The sequence below is a fragment of the Somniosus microcephalus genome, chromosome 2, assembly GCF_052327205.1.
Source record: "Somniosus microcephalus isolate GS21.2 chromosome 2, FLI_Smic_1.0, whole genome shotgun sequence".
In the NCBI taxonomy this organism is placed as follows: Eukaryota; Metazoa; Chordata; class Chondrichthyes; order Squaliformes; family Somniosidae; genus Somniosus; species Somniosus microcephalus.
The window spans coordinates 336,711,527-336,738,709 of record NC_140988.1 but is presented as its reverse complement, the minus strand read 5'-3'; the positions used below and the strand labels follow the sequence as shown (position 1 = coordinate 336,738,709).

The window sequence follows — 27,183 nt, the reverse complement described above, 5'->3', positions numbered from 1 at the left end:
GGCTGCAGCGCTTCAGCTATGAAGAAAGACTGGTCAGGCTGGGGTTGTTTTCCTTGGAGCAGAGAAGGCTGAGGGGGGACCTGGTTGAGGTGTACAAAATTATGAGGGGCATAGATAGGGTAGATAGAAAGGAACTCTTTCCCTTAGTAGAGGGGTCAATAACAAGGGGGCATAGATTCAAGGTAAGGGGCAGGAGGTTTAGAGGGGATTTGAGGAAGAACTTTTTCACCCAGAGGGTGGTTGGAATCTGGAACTCACTGCCTGAAAGGGTGGTAGAGGCAGGAACCCTCACAACATTCAAGAAGCATTTGGATGAGCGCTTGAAATGCCATAGCATACAGGGCTACGGACCAAATGCTGGAAAATGGGATTAGATTAGACAGGGCTTGATGGCTGGTGCGGACGCGATGGGCTGAAGGGCCTCTTTCTGTGCTGTATAACTCTATGACTCTATGACTCTATAAATGGGGAGTAGTTCTTTTGGTGGTCTCAGGCGGAAAAGTGGAGTTGAGGTTGAAGATCAGCCATGATCTTATTGAATGGCGGAGCAGACTCGAGGGGCCGTATGGCCTACTCCTGCTTCTATTTCTTATATTCTTATGTGTCGGAGCTACTTTTATGGCCAAGTGTCTGATTGCCATGTCTGGGTAGGATTCCTGTATTTGTATGGAGATGTCTTTTGTGAGAGGCATGTCCTTCATTTTGGCATAGTCTGAGAGCTGGCAAAGTCCTTGCTAAAGGAGAGATACCAAAGGAGGATAGACTTGTCTTTGGGCAACAGAAGCTAGTGGGACTAAGTAGATGTTGAAAAGGTAGATCTGATGCTTCAGCTACTGATAGATTCCTCAATACTTTGAAGTGGTGAAGTTGACTGGATTTGGTCTTGGGTCATCCAAGAATGCGTTGAGCATATTAGTGCTCCATTATTCTGGGTCAATGTGATCACGCCATCATTCCATAAACATCCATCGTATATCCTCTATTCAGTGTGCAATAAATGTTGAATTCACAATGTGAAGTATACAGCCTCATATTTAACCTGGCAAGAGTTAGTTTCAGAGTCGCAAAGTTTTGAGGAAAACACAATGGTCACACAGACTCATTTTCACGTGTTTCCTATTTGTTATTTTTGAAGGGATATCAGTGTAGAGGCTGGATTGCCCCACACTCAGTACCAGGTCCTTCCTGTGCATCGCCTACACCATTATCTAGCGACTCCCAGAATACATAATTTCTCCAGAAGTATGTCTTCGGCGTCAGTGGTAAGTATGTATGTTGATCTATTTTGGTTTTGTGCTCGATGTTGGCTGTTCTTCCATTGTTGCTCTTATTATTATTGTATGTTTGGTGAGGAGAAAAGTCAGGAGCTGCATGTCCTTTTCATCATGGCAACATATTTGAGTAATGTGGTGATATATTTCTACATGGCATGTGCTGCTGCTTCATGCCTCAATAAACAAATGCTAAATGTGGATTTACATTAAGACAGTAGCACGGTGGCATAGTGGTTAGCACTGTTGCCTCACAGCGCCAGGGACCCGGGTTCAAATCCGGCCTCGGGTGACTGTCTGTGTGGAGTTTGCACATTCTCCCCGTGTTTGCGTGGGTTTTCTCCGGGTGCTCCGGTTTCCTCCCACCATCCAAAGATGTGCGGGTTAGGTTGATTGGCTATGATAAATTGACCCTTAGTGTTAGGGGGATTAAATACGTGGGGTTACAGGGATAGGGTGGGATATGTGTAGGGGTTACGGGGATCGGGTGGGATATGTGTCGGTGCAGGCTCGATGGGCCGAAATGGCCTCTATCTGCACTGTGGGGTTTCTGTGATTCTGTGTGAGTGCCCCTTAAACTCTCTCTCTTGCAGCTCCCTTTGATGCCTCAGTTGGTAAAGGCAGTTTGTAACTGAGCCATATAGACCTGAATGTCACAGGTTTAATTTCCAGTCGAGGCTGAGTTAGCGGATCTCCGGTGTGGTGGCAGTTGGGCTTCAGAAGCCCTCAATTAGGGAAGAAAAATCAATCAGGCTTCCTGTTGTTGTTGGGACCCCTGCTAGAAGTGTGTGTGTGTGTGTGTGTATGTGTGTGTGGACAGGATTGAGCTCGGCTGCGATACCCATCCACCCCCCTGCCCGTGGTTGAAAGCTTGCATTACACTTAGGCTGCGAATTTCCCAGCGGTGTCGGGATGGTGGCGGGAGAGCTGGTTTCTGGGTTCCAGTCACGATTCTGGCTGCAGCCGCTCTGTAAACGGGATTTTCCCTTGATTGGCCTTGTTAAGCCCACCTGGCGGCCTTCCCGGCCAATTAACAGGAGGCGGGTCTGATGATGTCATTTAATGACGCGTCATTAGCCGGTTTCCTTAAAAGGACCATGTCCACATGGAGTTTGACAGTTGTCCTGTCAGTGTTTGACAGCATTGAGGTGCTGCAAACACTGATAATCACTGCACAAAGGTGAACGCTTGCACTCAGGCTCTCCAATGACTCCCTCCATAAGCATATGCTTATGGAGGGAGTCACAGCACGCAGGGAGGTTCTCTTCCCTTCCAAGGGTGGAAGAGACCTCCCCAGGACACCAATTTACCTTGCACCTCCACCCAACCCTCTCTATCTACTTTATCACTTCCCCATCTCACTAGTCACCCCTCATCCTACTGCAAGCATACCAACTAACAACACAAAAGGGTAGGCACTTGAGAGGTTTAGCCAATGATCATGTGAAGTTTCTGATAATGTATTGTCATACAGTGAAATCTATTTTTCCTAAACTGCCCCTTATTTGACAGATCTGAGCACACCTTGAGAAGTGTCTTACTGAGCTCCAGTGAATGGTCTAACATAGCTTCCCCCCACCACTCCCACCCCCGCTATAATGATGAGTGTGCATGGAATAGCTTGGACAGTAAAGGGATGCTTCCTGGTGTGGGATGGTGTCAACCTGGTGCATCATGTGGCAGCCAGGATTAACAGCGTCAAGTGAAGTAAATCTGGCCATGGTGATGCCATCCCTGGCCTCCCGGGCAGCAATTTTGTCAGGGGCTGATGCCCTGTGTCCAGTGCAGCATCAGGTGATGGCGGAGAAGGTTGGTGATGTTGTTGGTGTTCCTGGTGATGTTGGTGTTGAGGCTGATCGTGCAAGGATTCGGAGGACCACGGTCTGATTGTTTCAATGGCTCTGATGTTGCTGTAGGTGAGATGACAGAAGTGATCTGTCAATGGTGAGAGAGGTTGTTCCAATGAGGTGGCACTGAACATACAGTTGGATCTAAAAACTTGTAAGCTGAAGAAATCTCTATATGTATTAAAAATGCAGTAACCAACATTTTCTGCACTCTGAAACTCACCATCTGCAACAGGGCATCCTTCACACCACTTCTGCAGCTGTCAGCTTTTCACAAACATCAGAGCTGACTCAAAACATGCCAGGGTGAGCTGGCGTGTTCCTTGAGCAGTGGGTAACCCGTGGGGGAGAACGTAGAATTGCAAGGAAGCCTCAAAATAGTATTAAATTGGCTCTTAACAAGCCATTTAACAAGCTCAATTGTATCCCCCACCGCTTGGTATCGGGTCAGTTCTTCGCTGACAGACCCGACACCTGGGAGACTTGTGAGGAGGCGGGTTGACGGCGAGTTTCCTGCCCGCTGTCAATCTTTGCTATTTTGACAGTGGACCCGCCTCCAAACCCGCCCTCTGAGTGCCGGCAAATTTGCGGCCATACTGTTTGGAGTGCCCACCTGTAGAACCACACACCCTGCAAGCAGTTAACACCTTCAGGAGAGAGGAGCAGGGGTGAAATTTGGCTGAGATCAACTAATTCAGTGCCGATCGGGAATTAAACGTGGGATCTTTCTGTTCTGTATGGCTCAGTAACCACACTTAAGTGGTTATTTGTTCATCCTCAATAATTAAAAAAAACCCTGTGTTTTCCAGATTATTCCCGACATAAGGAATTATCCTTATCCACATCTTCACCTGCTTGCACTCCAAGGATTAAGTGCAGGGCGGCTGAGTCCTGCTGTCAGGGAAAGTTATGAGGTGCGTCACTTGCTGTCATGGATGCCGGCAGAACTTGCACGACTGCTTATTTATAGTGTTTGACATTCAACAACATATATGATTAACTTAAGATTGCACTAGATTCCGCCACCCACCCCCCACCCCTCCTTGGGTTCCAACATAAAATCAACTTGAGGTGTTACGGCAACACTGAACAAATCTACCCATCATTTGGCACATGAAATTTGCAATCTCAAAGGTAAATTGGGTACATGGAGTTAGGTCGCAGATCAGTCATGATCTCATTGAATGGTGGAACGGGCTTGAGGGGCTGAATGGCTTACTCCTATTCCTATGTTCCTCTGTTCCTATGTTATGCAGAAGGGGTCTACGGATGGGTGGTATGGAAAATTGAGATGTCAGTAGGGTGTGCACTTCTGAAGTTGGATCAGTAAAGGGAGCTTTACTCTATCTAACCCCTGCTATACCCGAACTCAGAGGGCTCGACGCTGAAACTGAGTACTGAAAATGGAAATGTGTTTCATTCTTCAGCACCGACATTCCTCACCTAGATTAGTACTAAATATGCTCAAAGCAAACAAAAAATAAGTAGCATCATGGTCGTATCCAGATGTCCAGCAGACTGTGAGTTCACTCTTTATAGCACCTTAGTAAGCATTAACATTGACTGAAAATATAACGAAAAAGAAGCAAGGGCTTATTCCCCAAAACAATAAAGCACACACCCTTCTGACAGCTGGACCTTTATATTAACTGCCAATCCTCTCCTACCTTCAAAGACAATAAGTATGGTCCCACGGGCTGCGACCACCATCTGGTGCCTTGCCCAAGAGGTCTTTCTTCATGTGTGAGCACAGATGGTGTATGTTAACTACCGTTCAGTAAGTTGGGGGCTTCAAAGCTGAACCTGATCCTGTTCACTCTACGTGCACAGGTGCACTTTCCCAGCAGTAGTTGATGATCAGGAATTGAAATCCTGGTTGAGTTTTTCTCCCTCTTCATCCTAGGGATACTGGAGCCAATGATAGCACCATTACTACCACCACCTTGGCCAAAATCAACCAAACCTGTACAGACCATGGATTCAGCATGGAGTCTTCCTAGTCTACAGAATGAACTAAAGTATATTAATGTTGTGTATGTACCTTTAAGAGAGAACTGATTTTATACTGTAGTACCGGCAGTGACCACACCTGTATATAAAGCCGTAGCAGGCTTCTGTACTTTCAGTTTAAGCATACCCTCTGTTCAGTAAACACCTGTTATTATTGTTCTCCTGCAGTCCGTGTGTTATTGATACGCGGACACTACACTGGCGACGAGCAGGTTCGAACTCACCTGCAGTACTGCATCACCTCACGGGGATCCTTCCCTGAAAAGAAGCTTCTTGGAGGTCGAAGTCAGAGCAACGGGCGTCGACTGCGGGCAACCGCCCAGTGATCCATCGGAGTTCAGAGAATCGCAGGGGAGGCTGTGGAGAGCTGGGCTTGGCTCCCCAGTCAAGGTGTTCCAGCAAATCGCGCTGGTAGCAGGTAGTGTGCTGACCCTTCCGGACTGCGGCGGGCTCGAGCTCGATCGAGCGGCTCTGCAAAGGGGCCATGCAGCGTCGTCGGGAGGAAAAGAGAGAGAGAGAGGGTGGAGCGCACAGGGCGCGGTCGGTGCTCAAGAACCGGGCAGCGTAGAGAAAATAAAATGAGGGGAAGGAAAGAGAGACGCGCCGAAGCCGTGGGGTGCCGCCATTACTCTTTAGAACGCTAGGAGCAGCGTTGGCAGCAAGGGGAATAAGGAAAAGCGCGGGAGGCGCCATTTTATTCCATTGGGGAAGAAGGAAAAGCGCGGGAGGCGCCATTTTAATCCATTGGGGAAGAAGGAAAAGCGCGGGAGGCGCCATTTTAAACCACCCAAGATGCCGAAGAGTGGCAGTATCACTGCTTTCGACAACGAAATAGAAGACTGGACCACGTATGTGGAAAGAATTGAAGTGTACTGCAAGGCAAATGAGGTGGCCGATGGAAAGAAGGCGTCGGTATTATTAAATTTGATGGGCGCGAGAACGTACGGCCTATTGCGGAATTTAATTACCCCAGCTAAACCAATGGAGAAAAGTTTTGAAGAGATTGTTAATATCTTACAGGACCACCTAAACCCTACACCGCTGCTGATAGCAGAAAGATTCAAGTTCCATAAAAGAAACCAGCACAAAGATGAGAGCAATGCTGGCTATCTTACGGAACTACGCAAGTTATCGAAGCACTGCCAGTTCGGAGCAGGACTGGCAGACACCTTAAGGGATAAGTTTGTCTGCAGGCTCCAGAGTGAAGGAACCCAGAAACGACTACTTTCGGAAAAGGACCTGACGCTAGAACAGGCTTTCAGCGTGGCAGTATCCTACGAAGCAGCAGCACGGGGAGCTGCGGAAATACAACAGAAACCACAAGAATATAGCGCTAACAAAATGGCATATGGAGCAGAAAAGTGCTATCGCTGCGGCAGAACAACCCATGATCAGAAGGACTGCTGGTTTAAGGACAAAGTATGCAGGCAATGTGGGAAAGTGGGACACATAGCAAGAGTCTGCAGGTCGGGAAAGAAAACCCACACTAAAACTATCAAGGAAAAGTACAAGAAAGTAAAAAAAATGACAGACAGTAGTCCAGAAGATCAGGAGAGTGATAATGACTCCGGGATCAGGAGACTAAGTTGTCTAAAGTTACACAACGTGATCGCAAAGGAGGATCACCGAACCATTTGGGTCACCCTCATGATAGCAGGGTCCCAAGTAAAGATGGAATTGGACACAGGATCAGCCCTAACTGTCATGAATCGACGAGACTATGAGCGGCTATTCTCACACATACCCTTGAACGACACGTCCATTGTATTGAAGACATACACGGGGCAAAAAGTCTACCCCAGAGGAAAAATAAGGGTGCCAGTTAAATACAACGGCAAGGAAACATAGAAACTGTATCTATATATACTACAAGATGGAGGTGGAAGAAGCATGACGTGAATGGATCCGAAAAATACAATTGGATTGGCATTCCATTCAGGCGCTAACTGTGGCTGACAAAAAAGATGACGACGTCACACCTGGACGACTGTCAAAAATTCTAACTGACGCGAAAGAGGTGTTCCAACAAGGACTTGGACTCTAAAAGGAGTAACGGCAACGAAAAAATCGAAGATAACGCAAACCCAAAATTTTTTAAGGCCAGACCGGTACCGTACGCGATCTGCCCAGCCGTTGAAGCAGAGCTGGAGAGTCTGGAGCGTTCGGGTGTGCTGTCCAAGGTGGACTGGAGCGAGTGGGCCACACCCATCGTTCCTGTAATGAAGAAATCATTGAGCAGCACGCCTGGGGAGCCGAAGAAGGTTCGCATCTGTGGGGACTTTAAGGTAACTGTGAACCCAGTCCTGCACACAGTACAATATCCACTTCCACGGATAGAAGATATTTCCGCCTCACTATCTGGAGGGAAACGCTTTACGAAGATTGATCTGGCCCAAGCGTATCTACAAATGGAGGTGGAAGAAGCATCTAGGAAATACCTCACGATAAACACTCACAAAGGTCTTTACCAATACAACCGACTGGTATTTGGGGTAGCATCAGCCCCGGCTATTTGGCAGAGGGCGATGGAACAAGTCCTGCAAGGGATCCCGGGGACCCAGTGTTATTTGGACGACATCCTGGTTACGGGCAAAAATGACAGTGAACACCTTGCCAACCTGGAGCAGGTGCTCACTAGATTACAAGAATATGGGCTACGAGCCAACCACCCCAAATGCGAGTTTTTCAGGAGACAAATCTCGTATTGTGGCCACATGATTGATGAGGAGGGGTTACATAAGTCCCCAGACAAGATTGAGGCAGTAGTCAAGGCTCCAGCATCGGAAAATGTGTCGCAACTGAGGTTGTTCCTCGGGTTGGTGAACTACCACCATAAGTTCTTGCCGAATTTATCTACAATTCTGCACCCACTGAACGCCCTGCTGCAAACTGGAGTAACATGGAAATGGAGTGATGAGTGTAAGCGTGCCTTTCAGAAATGTAAATGCCTAATCACTTCAAAAGAAGTATTGGCCCACTACAATCCAACACTACCGATTCGGTTGGCATGTGATGCGTCTCCCTACGGCATTGGAGCGGTGCTGTCACACAAATTCCTTGACGGTTCAGAGAGGCCAATAGCCTTTGCGTCGCGCTCGTTAACCTCAGCCGAGTGTAACTATGCCCAGATTGACAGGGAGGCCCTCAGCCTGGTGTGGGGGGTGAAGAAGTTCAATCACTATCTGCACGGGCAGAAATTCACCCTACTGACTGATCATCAGCCTCTGGTTTCCATTTTTAACCCAAAGAAGGGCGTTCCGGTGATGACGGTGCAACGGCTGCAAAGATGGTCCCTTTTTCTAGGGGCACATCAATACGACATAGAGTACAAGGGTACGAAACAGCATGGAAATGCTGATGGGCTGTCGCGCCTACCGTTGCCTACAGTGGAGGAAGCACCTGCAGTGGACCCTGTTGAGATATTCCATTCGACCATAGTCGAATGTCTACCTGTTACAAACTCAAGTATAGAGAAGGAAACCTGAAATGACCCAACACTCTCTCGAGTCTATGATTTGACGGTGAAGGGATGGCCAGCACATGGCGACTCACTGTTGCCAGCATTCTCGCCAAGGAGAGAACAGCTGTCAGTGTGCCGGGGGACCTTGATGTGTGGATCCCGAGTGGTAATTCCACCCAAGTTGAGAGATAGAGTGCTCAATGAGCTTCATGAGGGTCATCTGGGAGGGGTAAAAATGAAGAGCCTAGCCAGGGCGTTTGTGTGGCGGCCGGGAATCGATAAAGAAATCGAGGATATGACCAAGAGATGCACAGGATGCCAGAAGGTCCAAAACGCTCCACCACAGGCCCTGCTACACCCATGGGAGTGGCCCTCATCTCCATGGCAACGGGTACACATTGATTTTGCTGGTCCATTTATGGACTCAATGGCCTAGAAATTCAGTATAGCCACTTTTGGGGCGTTGAAGTCGGGCGTTCGCTAAAGTTTGCGCCCGCCGGAAAGTGGAGGCCACTTCGCCGATATTCAGTAGCTTTGGCCAAGGAATTTGGGCGAGCGCTAAAACTGGCGTTGCACCCCTATCTTTAGGCGCTAAGCCGGCGGTGCAGACTGATAACGCCGAGGCCGGGCGCAGCGCAGGTGCGGTCATGTTTTGATTGACAGCAGACACCCTGACGCCGGCCAGCTCTTAAAGGGGGAAGGGTCGACTTGGTCTGCTGCCACGCCCTGGATAGTGGAGCCCTCCAGCTAGGCCTGAACACTGCTGCTGGACCCAAATAGCGCCTGAAGCCATGCAGAAGGCCCGTGAACGAGCGCAGCGCTTCTCAGAGCATGCTTTGAGGGTGCTGCTTAGGGGTTTGGAGAAGAACAGAGAGATCTTGTGCCCGGACAGTGGCAAGAAGGCTCCCAAGAGGCTGTACAGGAGAGCCTGGAGGGAAATCGCCCAGAGGGTCACAGCCAACAGCGATGTCCCCAGAACTGGTGACCAATGCCGCAAGAAGTTCAACAACCTCACTCGGTTGGTCAGGGTGAGTACCCTTTCCAGTGTCCTCCTCATCCTTGCATGTGCACCTCACATTATGGGCAAAGGGACCTCAAAGGCCTAATGGCCAGCCCTCCTCCAGCAGCTATGGCACTGGCATGATCATCAATAGCACTTTCTGCACTTTACACAATGGCCAAGCTATTCGACCATGGGAGGCAGTGCACACAACAACAGGGCACCACACTGGCCAAGCTATTCGACCATGGGAGGCAGTGCACACAACAACAGGGCACCACACTGGCCAAGCTATTCGACCATGGGAGGCAGTGCACACAACAACAGGGCACCACACTGGCCAAGCTATTCGACCATGGGAGGCAGTGCACACAACAACAGGGCACCACACTGTACTTAGAGGCCGTCCTTTCTCTTGCAGGCCAAGCTGGCGCAGAATCTGAAGAGCCGGACTGTCACCGGGGGAGGCCGTGCCCAGTTCCAGGAGCTCAGTGAGCTGGAGGAGCACGTGGCTCGACTCATGCGTGGCCGGGTGACTGGCCCCGTTGCTATTGGAGATGCCGACCCTGTGCTGGGCCCCAATGGTAAGGACATGACCGTTTGGGCCCCTCTGGTTCCCCTTGCGCTTCAGATCTACATCCTTTGCCACTGTCCCACCAATGCGCATAATGGCACCACTCATGCCTCCCTCGCTGACGCCCTGTCCTCACTCTAAAGCTACTCTTGTGCCTTCCTGCTTTCAGCTGGTGAGGAGGAGGCCCCTGAAGCTGCGAGTGTCAGTCCCTCGGAAGAGGAGGACGACGAGGACCAAGAGGAAGGCGGCACATTGGGGGAACCCTCATCCGCGCCAGGGAATGGCAATGGAGGGGACACGTCTTGCCTGGAGGAGAGCCAGGGGGAAGTGTTGCAGGGGGGTGTAGCTCCTGGGCCCAGTGGCATCGAGCCACGCGGGAAGGGTCGGCCAGCACGGCTGCCTTCTCCCCAGAGGGGGGAAGTGTTGCAGGGGGGGGCAGTTGCTGGGCCCAGTGGCGTCGAGCCACGCGGGAAGGGTCGGGCAGCTCGGCGGCCTTCTCCCCAGAGGGAGAGTCCGGCCTCCAGTCCAGAGACGGTCCTCGCCCAGGAGGTGCGCCTCCTTGATGAAATGTCCGCGGACTCGGAGCGGCGCCACACCGAGTTCATGGGGGTTGTGGGACAGTTGCCTCAGGCCATTGAGTACCTGGCTCATCGTGTGGCCGATTTCAGGGACTCACAGGCCAGGGGTGTCGACCAACTCGCGGCAGCACAGGACGCGAGTCGACAGTTCATGAGTGGTGCCGTGCAGACACTGGCTGATCTGATGCGGGCACAGACCAGGGCAGTACGGGCACTCACTTCTGCCACACTCGCTGTGTCACGGATGCATCGCCAGGGCACCCGCCGCGCTGCTGCAGCACAGCGGTCTGGCCTTCACCAGATTGCTGCGCTTGCTGCAGTGCCAGCCCGGCCGAGTGCCATTGTCTCTGGCGACCAGCGAACGCCTGGCATCAGCCAGCTTGCCCCCATTGCTGCAGCCGCCAGTGCCACTCCCCCAGCAAAGCTGCGACGAGCTGCTGGAGAGACTGATGCTGCCCAGCCACAGCTGCAGCAGTCAGCAGCCGGCCCCTCCAGGGCCGGACCTCGTCTAGGCCGACCCCCAAGGGCATCTGCCGTCACCCATTGTGCCCCTCAGGAGCCTTCCCCCAGCCTTGCAACACCCGCAGGGCCCAGGTTGAGGCGGAGCAGCAGGTCGGGCAGGGGCCGGAGAAGCCTGCACAAGGACTCGCCCTCTCGGCACACCAAGTAGAGTGTGTTGGCAAATGTGTTTTTATATGGGGGTGTTTGTGTTCTGTATGGGGGGGGGGTTTATTTTGGTAAGGCCGAAGATGAAGGCAAATGTTTTTTTATATGGGGGTGTTTGTGTTCTGTATGGGGGGGGTTTGTCTTGGTTAGGCCGAGGATGAAGGCCAATTGGATGGACAAGTTTTGTTATTCCTCCCCAGGTTGTGGGAGTGAGATATGTTTTTGACTGTTTTTTGGGGGTCTTGTCTGTTTTTCTGTTTCATGTGGGAAGGGCCCTGAGTTTGTTAAATAAAGCTTTTTATTTATTCAGCTTGTCCAGGTGTCATGTTTCAAGTGGTTGTTGCGTTAACCGGCTGAGGGCTTGCGGAGCGGCTGCATTCAGGTGCGTTCATTGCCACAAGCCATTCCCTGACAGGGGGCCTAGAAGTGCCGTTCAATAAGCCGCCGGCGGACGGCCCTTGGACCTTGTGGCTCCCTCCTGGGCTGGTACTCCTCCTCCTCCTCCTCCTCCTCCTCATGGTCCTCCTGCTCGTCCTCCTGAGGTGGTGGTCCAACGTGAGGTGGAAGTGCCTGAGTCCTGCGGATAGCCAGGTTGTGCAGCATGCAGCAAACGACGACGAACTGGGAGACTCTATCCGGCGAATACTGTAGAGATCCGCCGGATCGATCCAGGCAGCGGAACCGTTGCTTGAGGACGCCAATCGTTTGCTCTATGATGTTCCTTGTGGCTTGATGGCTTTCGTTGTATGCCTCCTCAGCAGGGGTCCTGGGCGCGCGGAGCGGGGTCATGAGCCATGTACACAAAGGGTAGCCCTTGTCCCCGATAAGCCATCCCCTTGGGGGAGGCTGTGCCTGGAACATGTCAGCCACAGTAGTCTGGCGCAGGATAAATGCATCGTGGCTGCTTCCTGGAAAGCGGGCATTGACAGCTAGGATGCGCTGCCTGTGGTCACACACCAGCTGTACATTGAGGGAATGGTAGCCCTTCCGGTTGCGGTAATCCTCGGCATTGTCGATAGGTGCCCGCATAGCCACATGCGTGCAGTCAATGGCGCCCTGCACCATGGGGAAGTCGGCGATCCTGGCAAATCCGACTGCACGCTGCTCCTGCCTCTCTAGGGTCATGGGGAAGGAGATGAATTGGTGTCTCCTTGCGAAAAGGGCATCGGTGACCTGCCGGATGCAGCGATGCACGGTGAACTGGGAGATGTTCGCTATGTCCCCAGCAGCGGCTTGGAAGGAGCCGCTTGCATAAAAGTTCAGAGCCACCGTGACCTTCACTTCCACCGACAGAGACGTCTTGCACATCAGCTGTGGACGCAGATCTCTGTGAAGCAGCTGGCAGATCTCTGCAACCACCTCCCTTCTGAAGCGCAGCCTCTTAACACAATGCGCGGCAGTCATGGTGAGATAGGACACCTGCTGCCGGTATTCCCTGAGTGGGTAAGGCCTACGTTGCCGACGCCTGATGGCCCCTCTGCGTCTAGGCATGGCTGTCCCTCACAGCGTCTGTGAGCCCTTCGCACATAATGCTGGAACTGAGGGTTGGAACCCCATGCAGCTCCCATAATAAACTTGCATACAGTGAAATCACAATGAGTCAAATTTCCAAGCTCTGGCCAGAAGCCAAAAATACCTCTCCTATGTTGTCCCAAATCAGTAAGGTCTGTTCCTTGGTCTCTGTCCAGAAATCCAAAGCACTAAAGTCATTGCAGCAAAATGGCTGGCCTTTATAGTTCAGTCTAAGTGCCCTTTAATTAGCGCTCCCCGAGGCCCGCAGGGCCTCTGCTGCGTTCCACTTCACAGTTCTTAACAGCGCCACGCCCACATTGGGCGGGCGCCACTGAAGTTCTGGTTTGGGGCGCACAAACAGCGTTGCACGACGAAATGATGTCATAAGCTGCGCGCGCAGCTGAGCGGGCGCAAACACTTTGCGCCGGCGCTAAATGTCAACTGAAGTTGGGCGTAGGCGCAGATCGGTCTGCGCCCGGGCGCTAAGTGCCTAGCGCTCGAAATCTACCCCTCTTATGGCGCTAACGGCTGGCGAACGCAACTGAATTTCTAGGCCAATGTTTTTAATCGCCGTGGATGCACATTCGAAATGGCCAGAGGTCATCAAAATATCCTCCACCACCACGGAGAAAACTATTGCAGTCCTACGGACCATCTTCACCAGGAATGGCTTGCCAGAACAGATTTGCTCCGACAATGGACCACAGTTTGTGTCCGAGGATTTCTGGAGGTTTCTGAGGAATAATGGGGTAAAACATTACACATCTGCCCCATATCATCCAGCCACAAATGGATTGGCTGAGAGGTTTGTTCAGACCTTTAAAAAAGCAATAAAGGCGATGTATAACGACGACATACCACTACAACACAAGGTGGATAATTTCTTGTTTGCTTACCGGAATGCGACGCACGCAGTCACCAACCAAGCTCCAGCCATAATGTTCTTCAACCGAAGGCTAAGATGTCACCTGGATTTGCTCAAACCAAACATAAGACGAGATGTTGAGGATAAGCAATTCCAGCACATCAATGAGAAGCCAACCAGGAGCTTCAAGATAGGGCAACCAGTCTTGGCCCGCGACTACCGAACAGAAAAATGGCAGCCAGGAACGATATGCACACAGCAGGGACCACTAATGTACACAGTGGACGTTGGAGAGAGCATCGTGAGACGCCATGCTGACTAGATTCTAGAGTCACAGGAACAAGCCAAACCCATACCACGAGCAGGTGCACCTGGTAATCAACCCGAAGTACAGATTGCGTCTACCTCAGAATCAGTGGTATTGGAAGCTGATGAACCAGCCAATGACAATGAGCCAGAATCGACTCCGCCGCAAGAAGAGGACACTCGAGAAAGGCGCTATCCAGTCAGGATCAGGAAGCCTCCTCAAAGACTGAATTTATAAATGATTACTTCAGTTGATGTATATAGTACAGAGAAAATTGTAATTGTAATTAGTTATTATTTAATTGTTAAATGAATGTTATGTACTGTTTATCTAAAAGGGGAGGAATTGTTGTGTATGTACCTTTAAGAGAGAACTGATTTTATACTGTAGTACCGGCAGTGACCACACCTGTATATAAATCCGTAGCAGGCTTCTGTACTTTCAGTTTAAGCATACCCTCTGTTCAGTAAACACCTGTTATTATTGTTCTCCTGCAGTCCGTGTGTTATTGATACGCGGACACTACAATTAATACAAAATTAACAAGCCTCAAGTGAGACTGGAGGTTAGAAGAATTCTTTTTCTACAGAATATCTGCAGGAAATGCAGTCGACACCATGCTGATTAACTTTTTCTCTTAAAAAAAAGAGGGATACATATCTTGGTAGGAAGAGTGGGAAAAAAGGATTAAATCACGCCCCTCAATTCTCACTCATTGGAGTGTGACTCACTCATTGTGGTTAAAATAAGCACGCTATGGTAATATATCTTAGTTCTCGAAATAAACATAGCTCAGTTTGTTTAAATGGGTTCTCAATCTATATCACCCTTTTTTGATTATTGACTCACTCCTCATATTTCTCTGCTGTTGGTAGTCCTGGGTTTGTAAAGACAAAGATAATCAAGTACTCCATAAACATAATGATTTCTATGCAGCTGTCATCTTCAGAAAGCGACCGCCCTGGGTTCAAAGTGTAGTTAGACATTGTGGAGGCTGCCGCAACTATCTTCCGGGATTATGGGGAAAAAATAAAGACATTTCCACCGGGAAATTAAATAAATGAGATGCTGCACCGCATAGACTGGCTGAGACTGGTGAAGCTTGCTCCCAAGGATGGAAGAGGTTAATTTGAGTGACAGCCCTGGAACTTATAAGCTAGATTTTAAATCTGGAAAGAAAGAAAAAATGACTTGCTATTCTGGGCCTCTTCTGGCCCCGGATCCACTTGATGGCCGATTGGCCTGACGTGGAAGCCATGGCTGACATTATGCAAACCCTTCATTTAATGGCATGCTCAAACCCTTGTGTATATATTAAGGTAATAATACATTATTCCTTGCCGACTTCAGGAACTGTTACAACTAGAGGACAGACTTGGGACAGTGAGCCGCGGGGCCATGCAGAATATGATCGAGAGGTGCACCTTCCCACACAAGTACAGGAAGGTGAGAATGGATGCCACTAATGGCTACTTGCGTCACTCAATGTTTTTGTTGTACTACCCTCATTTATGATCACAGGAGGTAGTGGAGGAGGGCTGGGACACAAGCAGTAGGGATGTGGTTGGGACTGGAGAGGATTGGGTTAAGGAATGGGGTAATGGGTGGGATGAGGGATTGAGTAGAAGGAGAGGGAGATGGGGCCGGAGAAGGGAAGGAGTTAATGTGGATGGGATAGGGGTATGTGAGAATGGAAGGGAATGATGAAGGGACTAAGTAGCAATGTGGATCAGGAATGGAAAGGAGTGTCTGAGAGATGTGCGCATATTAGAGGGGGACGAAGGAAAGAGGACAGGGTAAGGGTGTGAGGTGGCTTGAGGATAGGGTGAGAAATGGGAGATGAAGAATCGAGGAGGATGTTTGGTAGATGGGTGGGTGTGTGAAGAGGACAGTTGGTGGGTAAAGAGTTTGAAATGGGTGGGATGTATGGGATGGGATGGATGTGAGCCATGAGATTAAGATTACACAGAATGCAAGGTATTTGGGCTCCAGCTCTTGGCTGGTGGAGTTCGTCACTATGTAACTGGGTTTTCAGTGTCTAGGATGTCAGGTTGATGTGCTGACCTATTATATGTGTACAATCCAATGTCCTGCTAAATTATAACCCCATTTAACCACTTGGATTTTGAATACTTTTGCAGCTTTTCAAATATACATTGTAAGTATTCATTACTCCAAACACATTTATGTTGAAGATTTTTTTTGCAAACCCTCTACTTTGATTAATTTTTTAAACCTAGCTTTCTAAACTGTGGATGACCGTCAGGCATTTCTTTGTCATCCAGCTATCTGCCATCTAGGAAAACATGCAGACGGATAGTACATTGATCCCTCTGAAAATGGTCATTGCTGTGCTTCTCTTTCAAGTCAAACTGACTGCTACAGAATGTCGACATTAGACCAGTTTCAGACATTTCAAGCATTCGCTCAAATGCAGTAAATATTGCTTGTGGTTTGTAGTTGTTAGCAATTACGGCTCATGATTACGCTGCTGATACTGTTCCATGGTGGGGAGTTATTCTACTTTTATGACTGTATTTTGGAATTGAATATTTTCACAGCATAGGGAGACAAAGATAAAAGATGTGGAGCAGAAATTACTTAAATAAGAAAATGTATTGAGTCTAAAATTTCAAAGTAATGAGGAGTTTACTCCGTAGCATCAATGACTCTCTGACTTAATTAAATTCTTTCATCTTGTGCAGAGAATGCAACAGGACCTCAAAGAGTCAAAAGAGGATGAGGAAGAAACAGACTTTGATGAGAAGTGTACAATCTGTCTATGTATGCTGGAGGAGGGAGAAGATGTCAGGTATGCCAGAAAGAGGGTTGTTGCAATGCGCTGGTGAGCTAATTGTGGTATTTCCCACCAGTGATGAATGTATTGTCTCACAGGACCATGGTTATCGTTAGAGGAAAACACCAAATCAGCGTTGGTCCGCATCATTATAATATTGGTGTAGGTTTTGTTACTGGTGGGAAGAATGCGTGTTTAAGAGATTGTATTTCAACTGTTTCTACTGGGAGGAGGGTTGATAACCAAAGGACACAGGTTTAAGATACTTGGCAAAAGAACCCAGAGGGAGATGAGGAGAATTTTTTTTTACGCAGCAAGTTGTTCTGATCTGAAAGGGTGGTGGAAGCAGATTCAATAGTACCTTTCAAAAGGGAATTGGATATATACTTGAAAAGGAAATATTTGCAGGGCAAAGAGCAGGGGGGAGTGGGACTAATTGGATAGTTTTTTCAAAGAGCTGGCACAGGCACGATGGGCTGAATGGACTCCTACAGTGCTGTAAGGTTTTAGATTCTATTTAGGTCTTTGGACTTGAATACTCCAAATCTGAACTTCTTGTTTCTTTTCCTTTTCTTTTCGGATCTTCAGAATTCCAAAATATTTGGATTTGAAGTCTCCAAACCCAACTCCTAACCTGGAACCTGTTTTGGAACCCAAGTCTGAATGTGATAGAAACAGCGCTCCAAACCCAACTGTGAACCCAATGCCAACTCTCACTGAAATCTGAAATTGAACCTGAATTTGGGGCTGAGGAAAGGTTGATTCATTTGAACTTGTTCTTCTTGGAAAGGGAAAGACTTTGAGATATTGCAATAGAAGTTTTCTAAATCACGAAGGGGATTGATAGTGAGCCAGAAAAAAAGTTCCACTGAAAAAGATTTCAAAATCTAAGTGACAAAACTTAAATATGACAAATTAGGAGTAAAAAGGAAATTGAGGCAAAACTGTTTGACACAAACTGCAATAGAATAAGGGAAGGATACAAAAGCAAATAGTTTAAATGGTCTTAAAAGATGGTGAGATAGAATAGAATCATACAGCACAGGAGGCGGCCATTTGGCCCATTGTGTCTGCCGACTTTTTGAAAGACCTATCCAATTAGTCCCACTCCCCCGCCCTTTCCCCATTGCCCTACAAGTATTTATCCAACTCCCTTTTGAAAGTTATCATTGAATCTGTTTCCACCACCCTTTCAGGCAGTGCATTCCAGATCAGAACAACTCGCTGTGTAAAAAAAAAATTCTCCTTATCTCCTCTCTGATTTTTTTTCCAGTTACCTTAAATCTGTGTCGTCTGGTTACCGAGCCTCCTTTCAGTGGAAACTGTTTCTCCTTATTTACTCTGTCAAAACTCTTCATAATTTTGAACACCTCTATTAAGAGATGCCAAATGGCCTTTTCTTGCTCCCAAAATGTAATGTTCTTATGAACCGTTATAGGTGAATAGCCTGGGAATACTGACTATTAAGGTTTAGACATGAAGATTTGGCATATGGCCAAAGTACCCCAGCATAAGTCACTACCTTCAGGAGATGAACTGCTGCAGGGAGACAATTGGAGGACAAAAATCAAAAAATAAAAAGAATATTTGGCATGCAAGCCACAAACTACAGATGGCACAGTGCCAAGCAGCTAATCGTTCGTTTTGTGTCTTTGTTCAGGCGGCTCCCGTGCATGCACCTGTTTCACCAAGTCTGTGTAGACCAATGGCTGGCCACCAGCAAGAAGTGCCCGATCTGCCGAGTAGACATTGAAGCACAGCTGTTACCGGACAGCTGATCGAATAAATGAATGCGACAGAATTCCACACGAGCAGAAACCGCCTTTTTCCCCGCAGTACGCCGGGCGGAATTCAGCCTTGTAACCACGCATTGCCTTTTGAGTGATCTATTTTTGAAACTGTATAATCTGAATCGACAGTGGGTAGCCCCGTATTAATGAGGGCTTTAGTCACTTTAGAATATGGACCACTGGATCATGGGAGCTGGTTCTCCCAGAGGAGAGTGGGATTTATCATTCTTATTAGAATTGTTATTATAATTATTAATGGGCAAAATATTCTCCATTGAATTACTCAATAATTCTCAATGTTGTAAATGAGATACCTGTACACTTGCCAATCTCTTGCTTATGTTATGGAACTGTTCATCAGAGGCAACTAGGATCAGCCATTTTACTTGCCTTGCTGTGACATCATGACGTTCTCTCCTAGACTAGTGACATTATAAGTAGAAATTGCCACCAACTGTTATTTAACTTACATTGTGAGCACATAGCATGAAGAAGAGTTTAAACTTTACAAGTCTAAAAATTGAAAGAAATGCTTTTCCCCTCATAGAGTAGTGGATTATGTGGAATAGACTCCCAAATAAAGTAGTTCAATCTGTATCAGTTAGCACCTTTTTAAAAAGCGTTTGTTAGGAAAGGGGGTTGTGCGTAATAGGAATAAGCATGGTTAAATATGGTTGGATGCTCTGTAATGTAGGATGTACGATTCAATGGCTATTCTTTATTTTTGTTTGATTTACCTTGGGGATGTGGGGGAGGAGAGGGAGCGAGGACCTTAGCGGAACCTTTTCTCAGGAGATTAAATGGGTTTATGTAGAGTCCATGATAAAGTGGATTAATATATCGTTTGTGAGGGGAACAGAGTTCAGGGGCTGAATTCACTGTTTCAAATTTTGTTAGATTAAGCTCCAGTGCAGCGGCTTGGGACGTTTTACTACCTTAAAGGCGCTATATAAATGCAAGGTGTTGTTGTTGCCGTTGAATGGTCTTTTCTTGTTGAGTACTTTCTTATGATGTTAGTGATATGGGACTTCATGATGTCACAGCCGGGGGAAGGATTTCCACTGACTCAAACTGTCAATGTTAAAGCGGGGCAATGTGAGATCACTGAGGTAACTCAGTGGGCTCTGGTGTATCTCCTTTTGATACATTTAGAACTTTGGCACATCTCAGTAGAATACTCTGCTCATTTAACGTTTACAGTTTAGCCTATTGTTTTCAACCAGAGGAATGAATGGGAACTGTCCCTTGTGTGGTCGCGATGGTGTGCTTCCCGCCTGAAAGGAGAACAGTGGACCAGAGTCTGCAGTTCTGTCCATTTATAGTGAAAGCCATTGGGTTATAGTTTTATCAAACGAGTTTCCAGGATTTCTGCTGGTGCTTTGAGGAATTGCACCCTAGGATTCCGTCCAATTTTCTGTGTAAACTGTGAATCGGTGGCTTCAATCTTCAGAAATCCACCCGCTAGCATTGCGGCAATGACGGTTCTAAGCTGGTCATAATGGGGGTGTTTAAAAATAAAGAAATCAACCTTCAGTCCAGGTTGTACGGTAGAGTTATCTCATCGTTGAGCCAATCTAAATTCCAATAATCGGTCTCGGCCATCTGAAATTCTGGTTTGCAAACCAAGATTTCTTGAAATGCTCTCTTGTAAGCATCAAAATCACAGGATTGGGGGTAATATTCTGGCATGGATAGAGGATTGGCTATCTAACAGAAGGCAGAGAGTTGGGATAAATGGTTCATTCTCAGACTGGCAATCAGTAACTAGTGGTGTTCCGCAGGGGTCAGTGCTGGGTCCCCAACTCTTTACAATCTATATTAACGATTTGGAGGAGGGGACCGAGTGTAACATATCAAAGTTTGCAGATGATACTAAGATGGGGGGGAAAGTAGTGAGTGAGGAGGACATAAAAAACCTTCAAGGGGACATAGACAGGCTAAGTGAGTGGGCAGAGATTTGGCAGATGGAATACAATACTGGAAAGTGTGAGGTTATGCACTTTGGCAGGAAAAATCGTAGAGCAAGTTATTATCTTAATGGCAAGAAACTGGAAAGTACTGTAGTACAAAGGGATCTGGGGGTCCTGGTGCACGAAACTCAAAAGGTTAGTATGCAGGTGCGGCAAGTGATTAAGAAGGCCAATGGAATGTTGGCTTTCATTGCTAGGGGGATAGAATATAAAAATAGGGAGGTATTGCTTCAGTTGTACAAGGTATTGGTGAGACCGCACCTGGAATACTGTGCACAGTTTTGGTGTCCATACTTAAGAAAGGACATACTTGCTCTCAAGTCAGTACAAAGAAGGTTCACTCGGGTAATCCCGGGGATGAGGGGATGGACATATGAGGAGAGGTTGAGTAGATTGGGACTCTACTCATTGGAGTTCAGAAGAATGAGAGGCGATCTTATTGAAACATATAAGATTGTGAAGGGTTTGGATTGGGTGGATGCAGGGAAGATGTTCCCGATGATGGGTGAAACTAGAACTAGGGGGCATAGTCTTAGAATAAGGGGCTGCTCTTTCAAAACTGAGATGAGGAGGAACTACTTCACTCAGAGGGTGGTAGGTCCATGGAATATGCTGCCCCAAAAAGCTGTAGAAGCTACATCATTACATAAATTTAAAACAGAAATAGACAGTTTCCTAGAAGTAAAGGGAATTAAGGGTTACGGGGAGCGGGCAGGAATTTGGACATGAGTCTAGGTTCGGATCGGTCATGGCCCTGTGGGTAGCGGAGCGGGCCCATGTAGACTGATCCTGCTCCTATTTCGTGTGTCTAATTCTGTTAGATTCAGGAGATGGTTCTGTGATAGTGGATTGGCAGTTAGGATCAGATCAGCCATGATCTTATTGAATGGCGGAGCAGGCTCGAGGGGCCGATTGGCCTACTCCTGCTCCTATTTCTTATGTTCTTATGTTAAGGCATTATCCAAGTAATTTAATAACGTCACTTCTGAAAGAGTATTAGCAGCGGATCTTTATGTTGTGCAGAATTGCACTCTCGTTCCATGTACAGGAAAAACTACCCACTCACTCTGCAGCACAGGAAAACTGGGACATGAGGGAGAGAAAGGGAGCAAATGAAAGAGAACGATGGACATAGAATGAGTGAGACTGAGAGTGAGAGAGAGAGAGAGAGAGAAATGAAATGAGAGCAAAAGACGGAGAGTCGTGGGCAATGAGTAAGAGAGACCGAGAGACAAAGAAAGTCAGTGAGGGAGGGCGGAGTGTCACAGAGCGAACAAGAGATGGGGCAGAGTGTCACAGAGCGAACAAGAGATGGGACGGAGTGTCACAGAGCGAACAAGAGATGGGGCGGAGTGTCACAGAGCGAACAAGAGATGGGGCGGAGTGTCACAGAGCGAACAAGAGATGGGGCGGAGTGTCACAGAGCGAACAAGAGATGGGGCGGAGTGTCACAGAGCGAACAAGAGATGGGGCGGAGTGTCACAGAGCGAACAAGAGATGGGGCGGAGTGTCACAGAGCGAACAAGAGATGGGGCAGAGTGTCACAGAGCGAACAAGAGATGGGGCGGAGTGTCACAGAGCGAACAAGAGATGGGGCGGAGTGTCACAGAGCGAACAAGAGATGGGGCGGAGTGTCACAGAGCGAACAAGAGATGGGGCGGAGTGTCACAGAGCGAACAAGAGATGGGGCAGAGTGTCACAGAGCGAACAAGAGATGGGGCGGAGTGTCACAGAGCGAACAAGAGATGGGGCAGAGTGTCACAGAGCGAACAAGAGATGGGGCGGAGTGTCACAGAGCGAACAAGAGATGGGGCGGAGTGTCACAGAGCGAACAAGAGATGGCTTAGCATAATTTTTCACTGCACTGACTTTTGAATTTCACAGACACACAATGAACTGATCTTGTCTTTATAACTGGGCTGCCTTCCCTCCCCTCTCCCCCCATGCAAATTCATCCACTCGCGTTACCTGGTGGGGTCCGTTCATTGTTTAAATTTGGCGTTACTGAGGATCCGTGTTGAACCAGGAATATGTGAGCACAACCATGACAGGTGAGGGTGACTTAACTCTCAGCTCAACAGAGTACAGCCTTTGCATGGATTCATTTCAGTAATGTAATGCAATTTGAGGCTGACTTGCTTTCTTACTAAAAGGTTGTTTGGGAAAAGAAATGCACCTTAAAATGGAGCATTTGCCTCTCGGAACAGACAGGGAATGAGAACATCCTGATTTATTAACAGCAGCAACTGTGATGTCTAACTGTGTGGAGGGCTGTGAATATAGAGATTGTCACATTGAAGCCTCAAGACAAATATTGCACCCCGAAACAAGAATAGAAAATGGTGGAAATACACAGCCAATCAGTTAACCTGCCTTTCCTCTTTACAGATGATAATTTGGTCTAACCCTTTAACACTGAAAACAGCAGCGTTTTCTATTTATGTTTCAGATTTTTGTTTTAAATATTACACCATTCTTAGTGCTTGAAAGGTCGTGCTTGACTGCCATGGCTGCCAGAAGTCCCTGCTGGCCTTTATTTCGTGGCTGAGACTAGATCTAGGATACAGAGAGAATGTTTCCATTTGTGGGGAAGAGCGTAACCAGAGGCCATCAATATAAGGTAGTCACCGAGAAATCCAATAGGGAATTCAGAAAAAACTTCTTTACCCAAAGAGTGGTGAGAATGTGGAACTCGCTACAGGGAGTGGTTGAAGCGAATAGTATAGATATATTTAAGGGGAGGCTAGACAAGCGTATGAGGGAGGAGGGAATAGAGGGTTATGATGATAGATTTAGATGAGGAAAGATTGGAGGAGGCTCGTGTGGAGCATAAACACCGGCATGGACTGGTTGGGCCGAATGGCCTGTTTCTGTGCCGTATATCTATGTAGATCAAAAGCTTCTAGTGAAAGAAGCTGGAAGAATCGCCCAGAAAATCTAAGGAACACTCTGACAGTCTGATGGATCAACAAGTTCTCTCTTTCTCGTCAATTCGTGGAAAGACTGGCTGGTGGCGGTGGGGAGGGGGAGAGTTTATCAGCGAGTAAAAGATTAGTACTGCTTTTTAGGGTGGGGGTTGGGGTAGGAGAGGGGTCCTAGCACTTGTGACATTTAGACTTTAAAATCGCACTGATTGCAGGGACCTGCAGCTTTTTTGTGGGGATGTTAGATTCGCCCCCTTAGGTTGTTTGATGTCCAATTGATAAACTGGAATAATCATTTACTCCAGTAGACTGAACAATGATAACTTGTGGAGTGTATCAGAGCAGATGCCTTACATACTTAACAATCATAATTTATTACTAACGGCAGCTATTGTAGGAGTGTATTTAATTTTAAACTTTTTTAAATAATTGAATTATAATTTATTTATTTAGATATATCACTAAAATTATTTTTAAAAATTACCTCATTTTCATCAGTCTTGTGTTTTAATTTTCTTTAACTGAAGTATTTCAATACCTGCGTATTGTTGAGAAAGTGTTTCGTAAAATTAGCAGCGTCCCTATTGGCAGCGGGGAAATGCTCTGCGTGTTGGGTACAGAGCGATACAGAGCAGGGAGATCTCCTGCTGCGTTAGCCAATTCTAACTGGTCGCTATTTAATGCTGTAGTTAAGTAGCGTAGGGAAGGGGGGGGGAAATCAGCCCGGGTTCCTGCTCGCGACTCGGTGATCTCCTGCTAGGTAGTGCAATGGTTGAGCACATGATAAGGCTTGGATGTTTGACTAACTTTGGCTCGCACATGAATAATGGCAGCTGATTTATTATTACTGTCAACTTAGCTCAGTGGGTAGCACTCTTGCCTTTCGAAAACAGAAGGTTGAGGGTTCACTGCCCAACTGTAACATCAGGCAGTGCCTTCAGCAGAGAGCAGTGATTTAAAAAAAACCCTCCCTACAATTAGCGTGCAATCATTTTGTGTAATGGACACGGTGTGCTCTTGGGTACATTGAGGAGTGTGGCTGAGCTCCCTGCTGATGAGATCTGAACAGTGTGAAAGAAATGTAGGCATATCTCAATAATCGGATACATAAATATTGAGTGTGCATTTATTTAGAGCAAACCATCTGAGATGTTAAGTCATTGTTGCTCTGATTGTGGAGCATGTCAATTCTTTTCTGTTTAGGTGGAATGTGCGTTGTGGTGGGTTTGCACATGATCCTTTTTCTTCTATGCCTGGCTTTGAATCCAACCCAGACAGACGGGTGAAAATCGCCTCTCTCCACTGGGCTGTAAAGGCCTCACATAACTTGAGTTTGGGATAGTCTCAACCTAGGGCACAAGTTCACAACAAAAAAGTGCCCACAACTTGGCACTAATTTGATACAAAAAGGGCAATCTCACTCAAGAGGTTCCCAAGGATGGCTGGTGGGGGAATGGAAATATAGCACGCTGGTGGAGTAAGGAATGCTGGTCTGAGATAAAGTCTGGAGCTGGATTCAAATCCAACCTCATTGAGGGGGCGAAGAGTCCTTAGTGAAATGAGTTTGGGGCAGTCTCAATTCAAATCCTATGGGGAATGTGCCCATAAAACAAAACTGCCCTAATTTAGCACTAATCGGCACTATATTTGTAATCCCACTAACAAAAGTGAGGGCATGGTTGGTGTGGGAGAGGGAAAAATGTCACAATGGTGCAACACAGGTTGTTTTTCTGGGGGTGGGACTGAGGTAGAGTGTTGGAGCAGGATAACTGGATCCAGTCTAACTCTGGATCTGCTACACATGACCTGGGAGTTCTTCATGCTAACAGCGAATGCTTAAAATGAAAAGTATTCCATTATCCAGCAGTAACAACCGTCACTTTGATGAGGACAAAACCCCTCCAAAAAGAGTTTAAGAGCAAAATGGAACAAGCTTGTGTCCGTCAACGCTGTTTACGATGACGTGGCTCCTTTAAGAAGCACAGACTGATGCAATGTCGCTTGATGACATCACCAGTGTACTGCAGTGGCCATATCATGTGAGCACACTGCACGTGGCGAGAATCCCACTGACAGCAGTGCTAGCTCCCCAGTGCAATCTGTACCCATGCCATTAAGTGCCTGTCCCCGTCGGTCCCTACCGCTATTAGCTACTGTGTTAGTGTGTCCCTCGTTCCTCCAGTGTTTTGCGTCAGAACACTTGTAACGTATAGAATATTTTATAGAAATAAATATTTATTATGAATATTAAGGCAATAGTGCCTTAAAAAAGATGTGTTAAAATAGGGATTATTGTGTAAAATTTTAGGGTCACTTCCTGTGGATTTTGTACTGTATTTATTACTAATAAAAACTGAATACATTGCTGACAGGGCTCTAGTATCTTATTTAATTCATCCCCCTCTCCTTGTACAAGGCAGAAGAAGAATGATCAAGCCATATATGAGCACGCCCACGTGGTAAGTTAAGGTCAGGTGGAAAAGGCTTAGGCTGTGATCGCTGACCATGGGCTGAGCATATCCAATTCATCAGGTAGTGGGATATATCTTGAGCAATGCGTTGATTAATTTCTTTAAAAAAGATTAGAGAAATATCTGTTTGAGAGTGGGATTGGAGATTAACTAATCAAATGGCCATGCTGGGACTAAGGAACTATGTATCTGTGGAAAGCAATTGGCCAGGTTTAAAAGACTGCAAGCTTAAGTATAACCAGATACAACACCACCAATACTTACTATTTACTTGTGACTCCTGTGGTTCGCCAAAGTTTTTTAAATGCTCGTGTTTCACGTGGGAAATTCAGCATAAAGCATAAGCATTAAACAAAAATCTGCCAATTATGGGGTACGTTAGTAAATCACGAACGTTGACAATGTTGTAGGTACCCTGGAGTTTACTTGATTGCTAGTACTGTACCAGCTTGGCTCAGTTGGAAGAACTCTTACTCCTGGTGACTTGTGAGTTCATCTAGGCTGACACTCCAGCACGGTACTGAGAGAATGCTGCATTGTTGGAGGTGTTGTTCTATAGATCTTAAATGGAGGCCCCTTTCTTCTGTTTAATTGGATGTGGAAATCCCATAACGTTATTTCAGGAAGAGCAGATAGTTCTCCTGGTGTCCTGTTCAACATTCCAACCTCAACAAAGCACCAAAACAAAACAGCTGAACTGGGCAATCAAGTCATTGCTGTTTGTGGTAAATTGCTGACACAGAATAATGTTAATGCATAGTACCTGCATAATAACAGTCACTGCATTCCAAAAGTAATTCACTTTGAGATGTTTGGACAATGTAACAATGTGTTATATATTTACAAGTACTTCAGCTGTGGCTCAGTGGGTAGCACTCTCACCTCTGAGTCAGAAGGTTATGGGTTCATAGTCCCAGTGCAGAGATTAGAGCACATACATCTAGGCTGACACTCCAGTGGAGTGCTGAGGGAATGCTGCACTGTCGGAGGTGCTGCCCTTCGGATGAGATGTTAAACTGAGTCCCTGTCTGCTCTCAGGTGGACGTAAAAGATCCCATGGCACTATTTCGAAGAAGAGCAGGGGAGTTATCCCTGGTGTCCTGGCCAATATTTATCCCTCAATCAACATGACAAAAACTGA

General features: G+C 47.2%; 1 protein-coding gene across 1 annotated transcript; it reads left to right on the top strand.

Annotated features, from left to right (window-relative positions):
* Positions 1–2,869: 2,869 nt before the first annotated feature.
* ark2ca (arkadia (RNF111) C-terminal like ring finger ubiquitin ligase 2Ca) lies at positions 2,870–21,206 on the top strand. Its single transcript, XM_085966611.1, has 5 exons — positions 2,870–2,899; positions 3,928–4,032; positions 15,441–15,536; positions 16,796–16,902; positions 18,548–21,206. Exons 1-5 carry the CDS (start codon positions 2,870–2,872, stop codon positions 18,663–18,665), a joined length of 456 nt encoding a protein of 151 aa, XP_085822737.1. The 3' UTR covers positions 18,666–21,206.
* Positions 21,207–27,183: the final 5,977 nt, after the last annotated feature.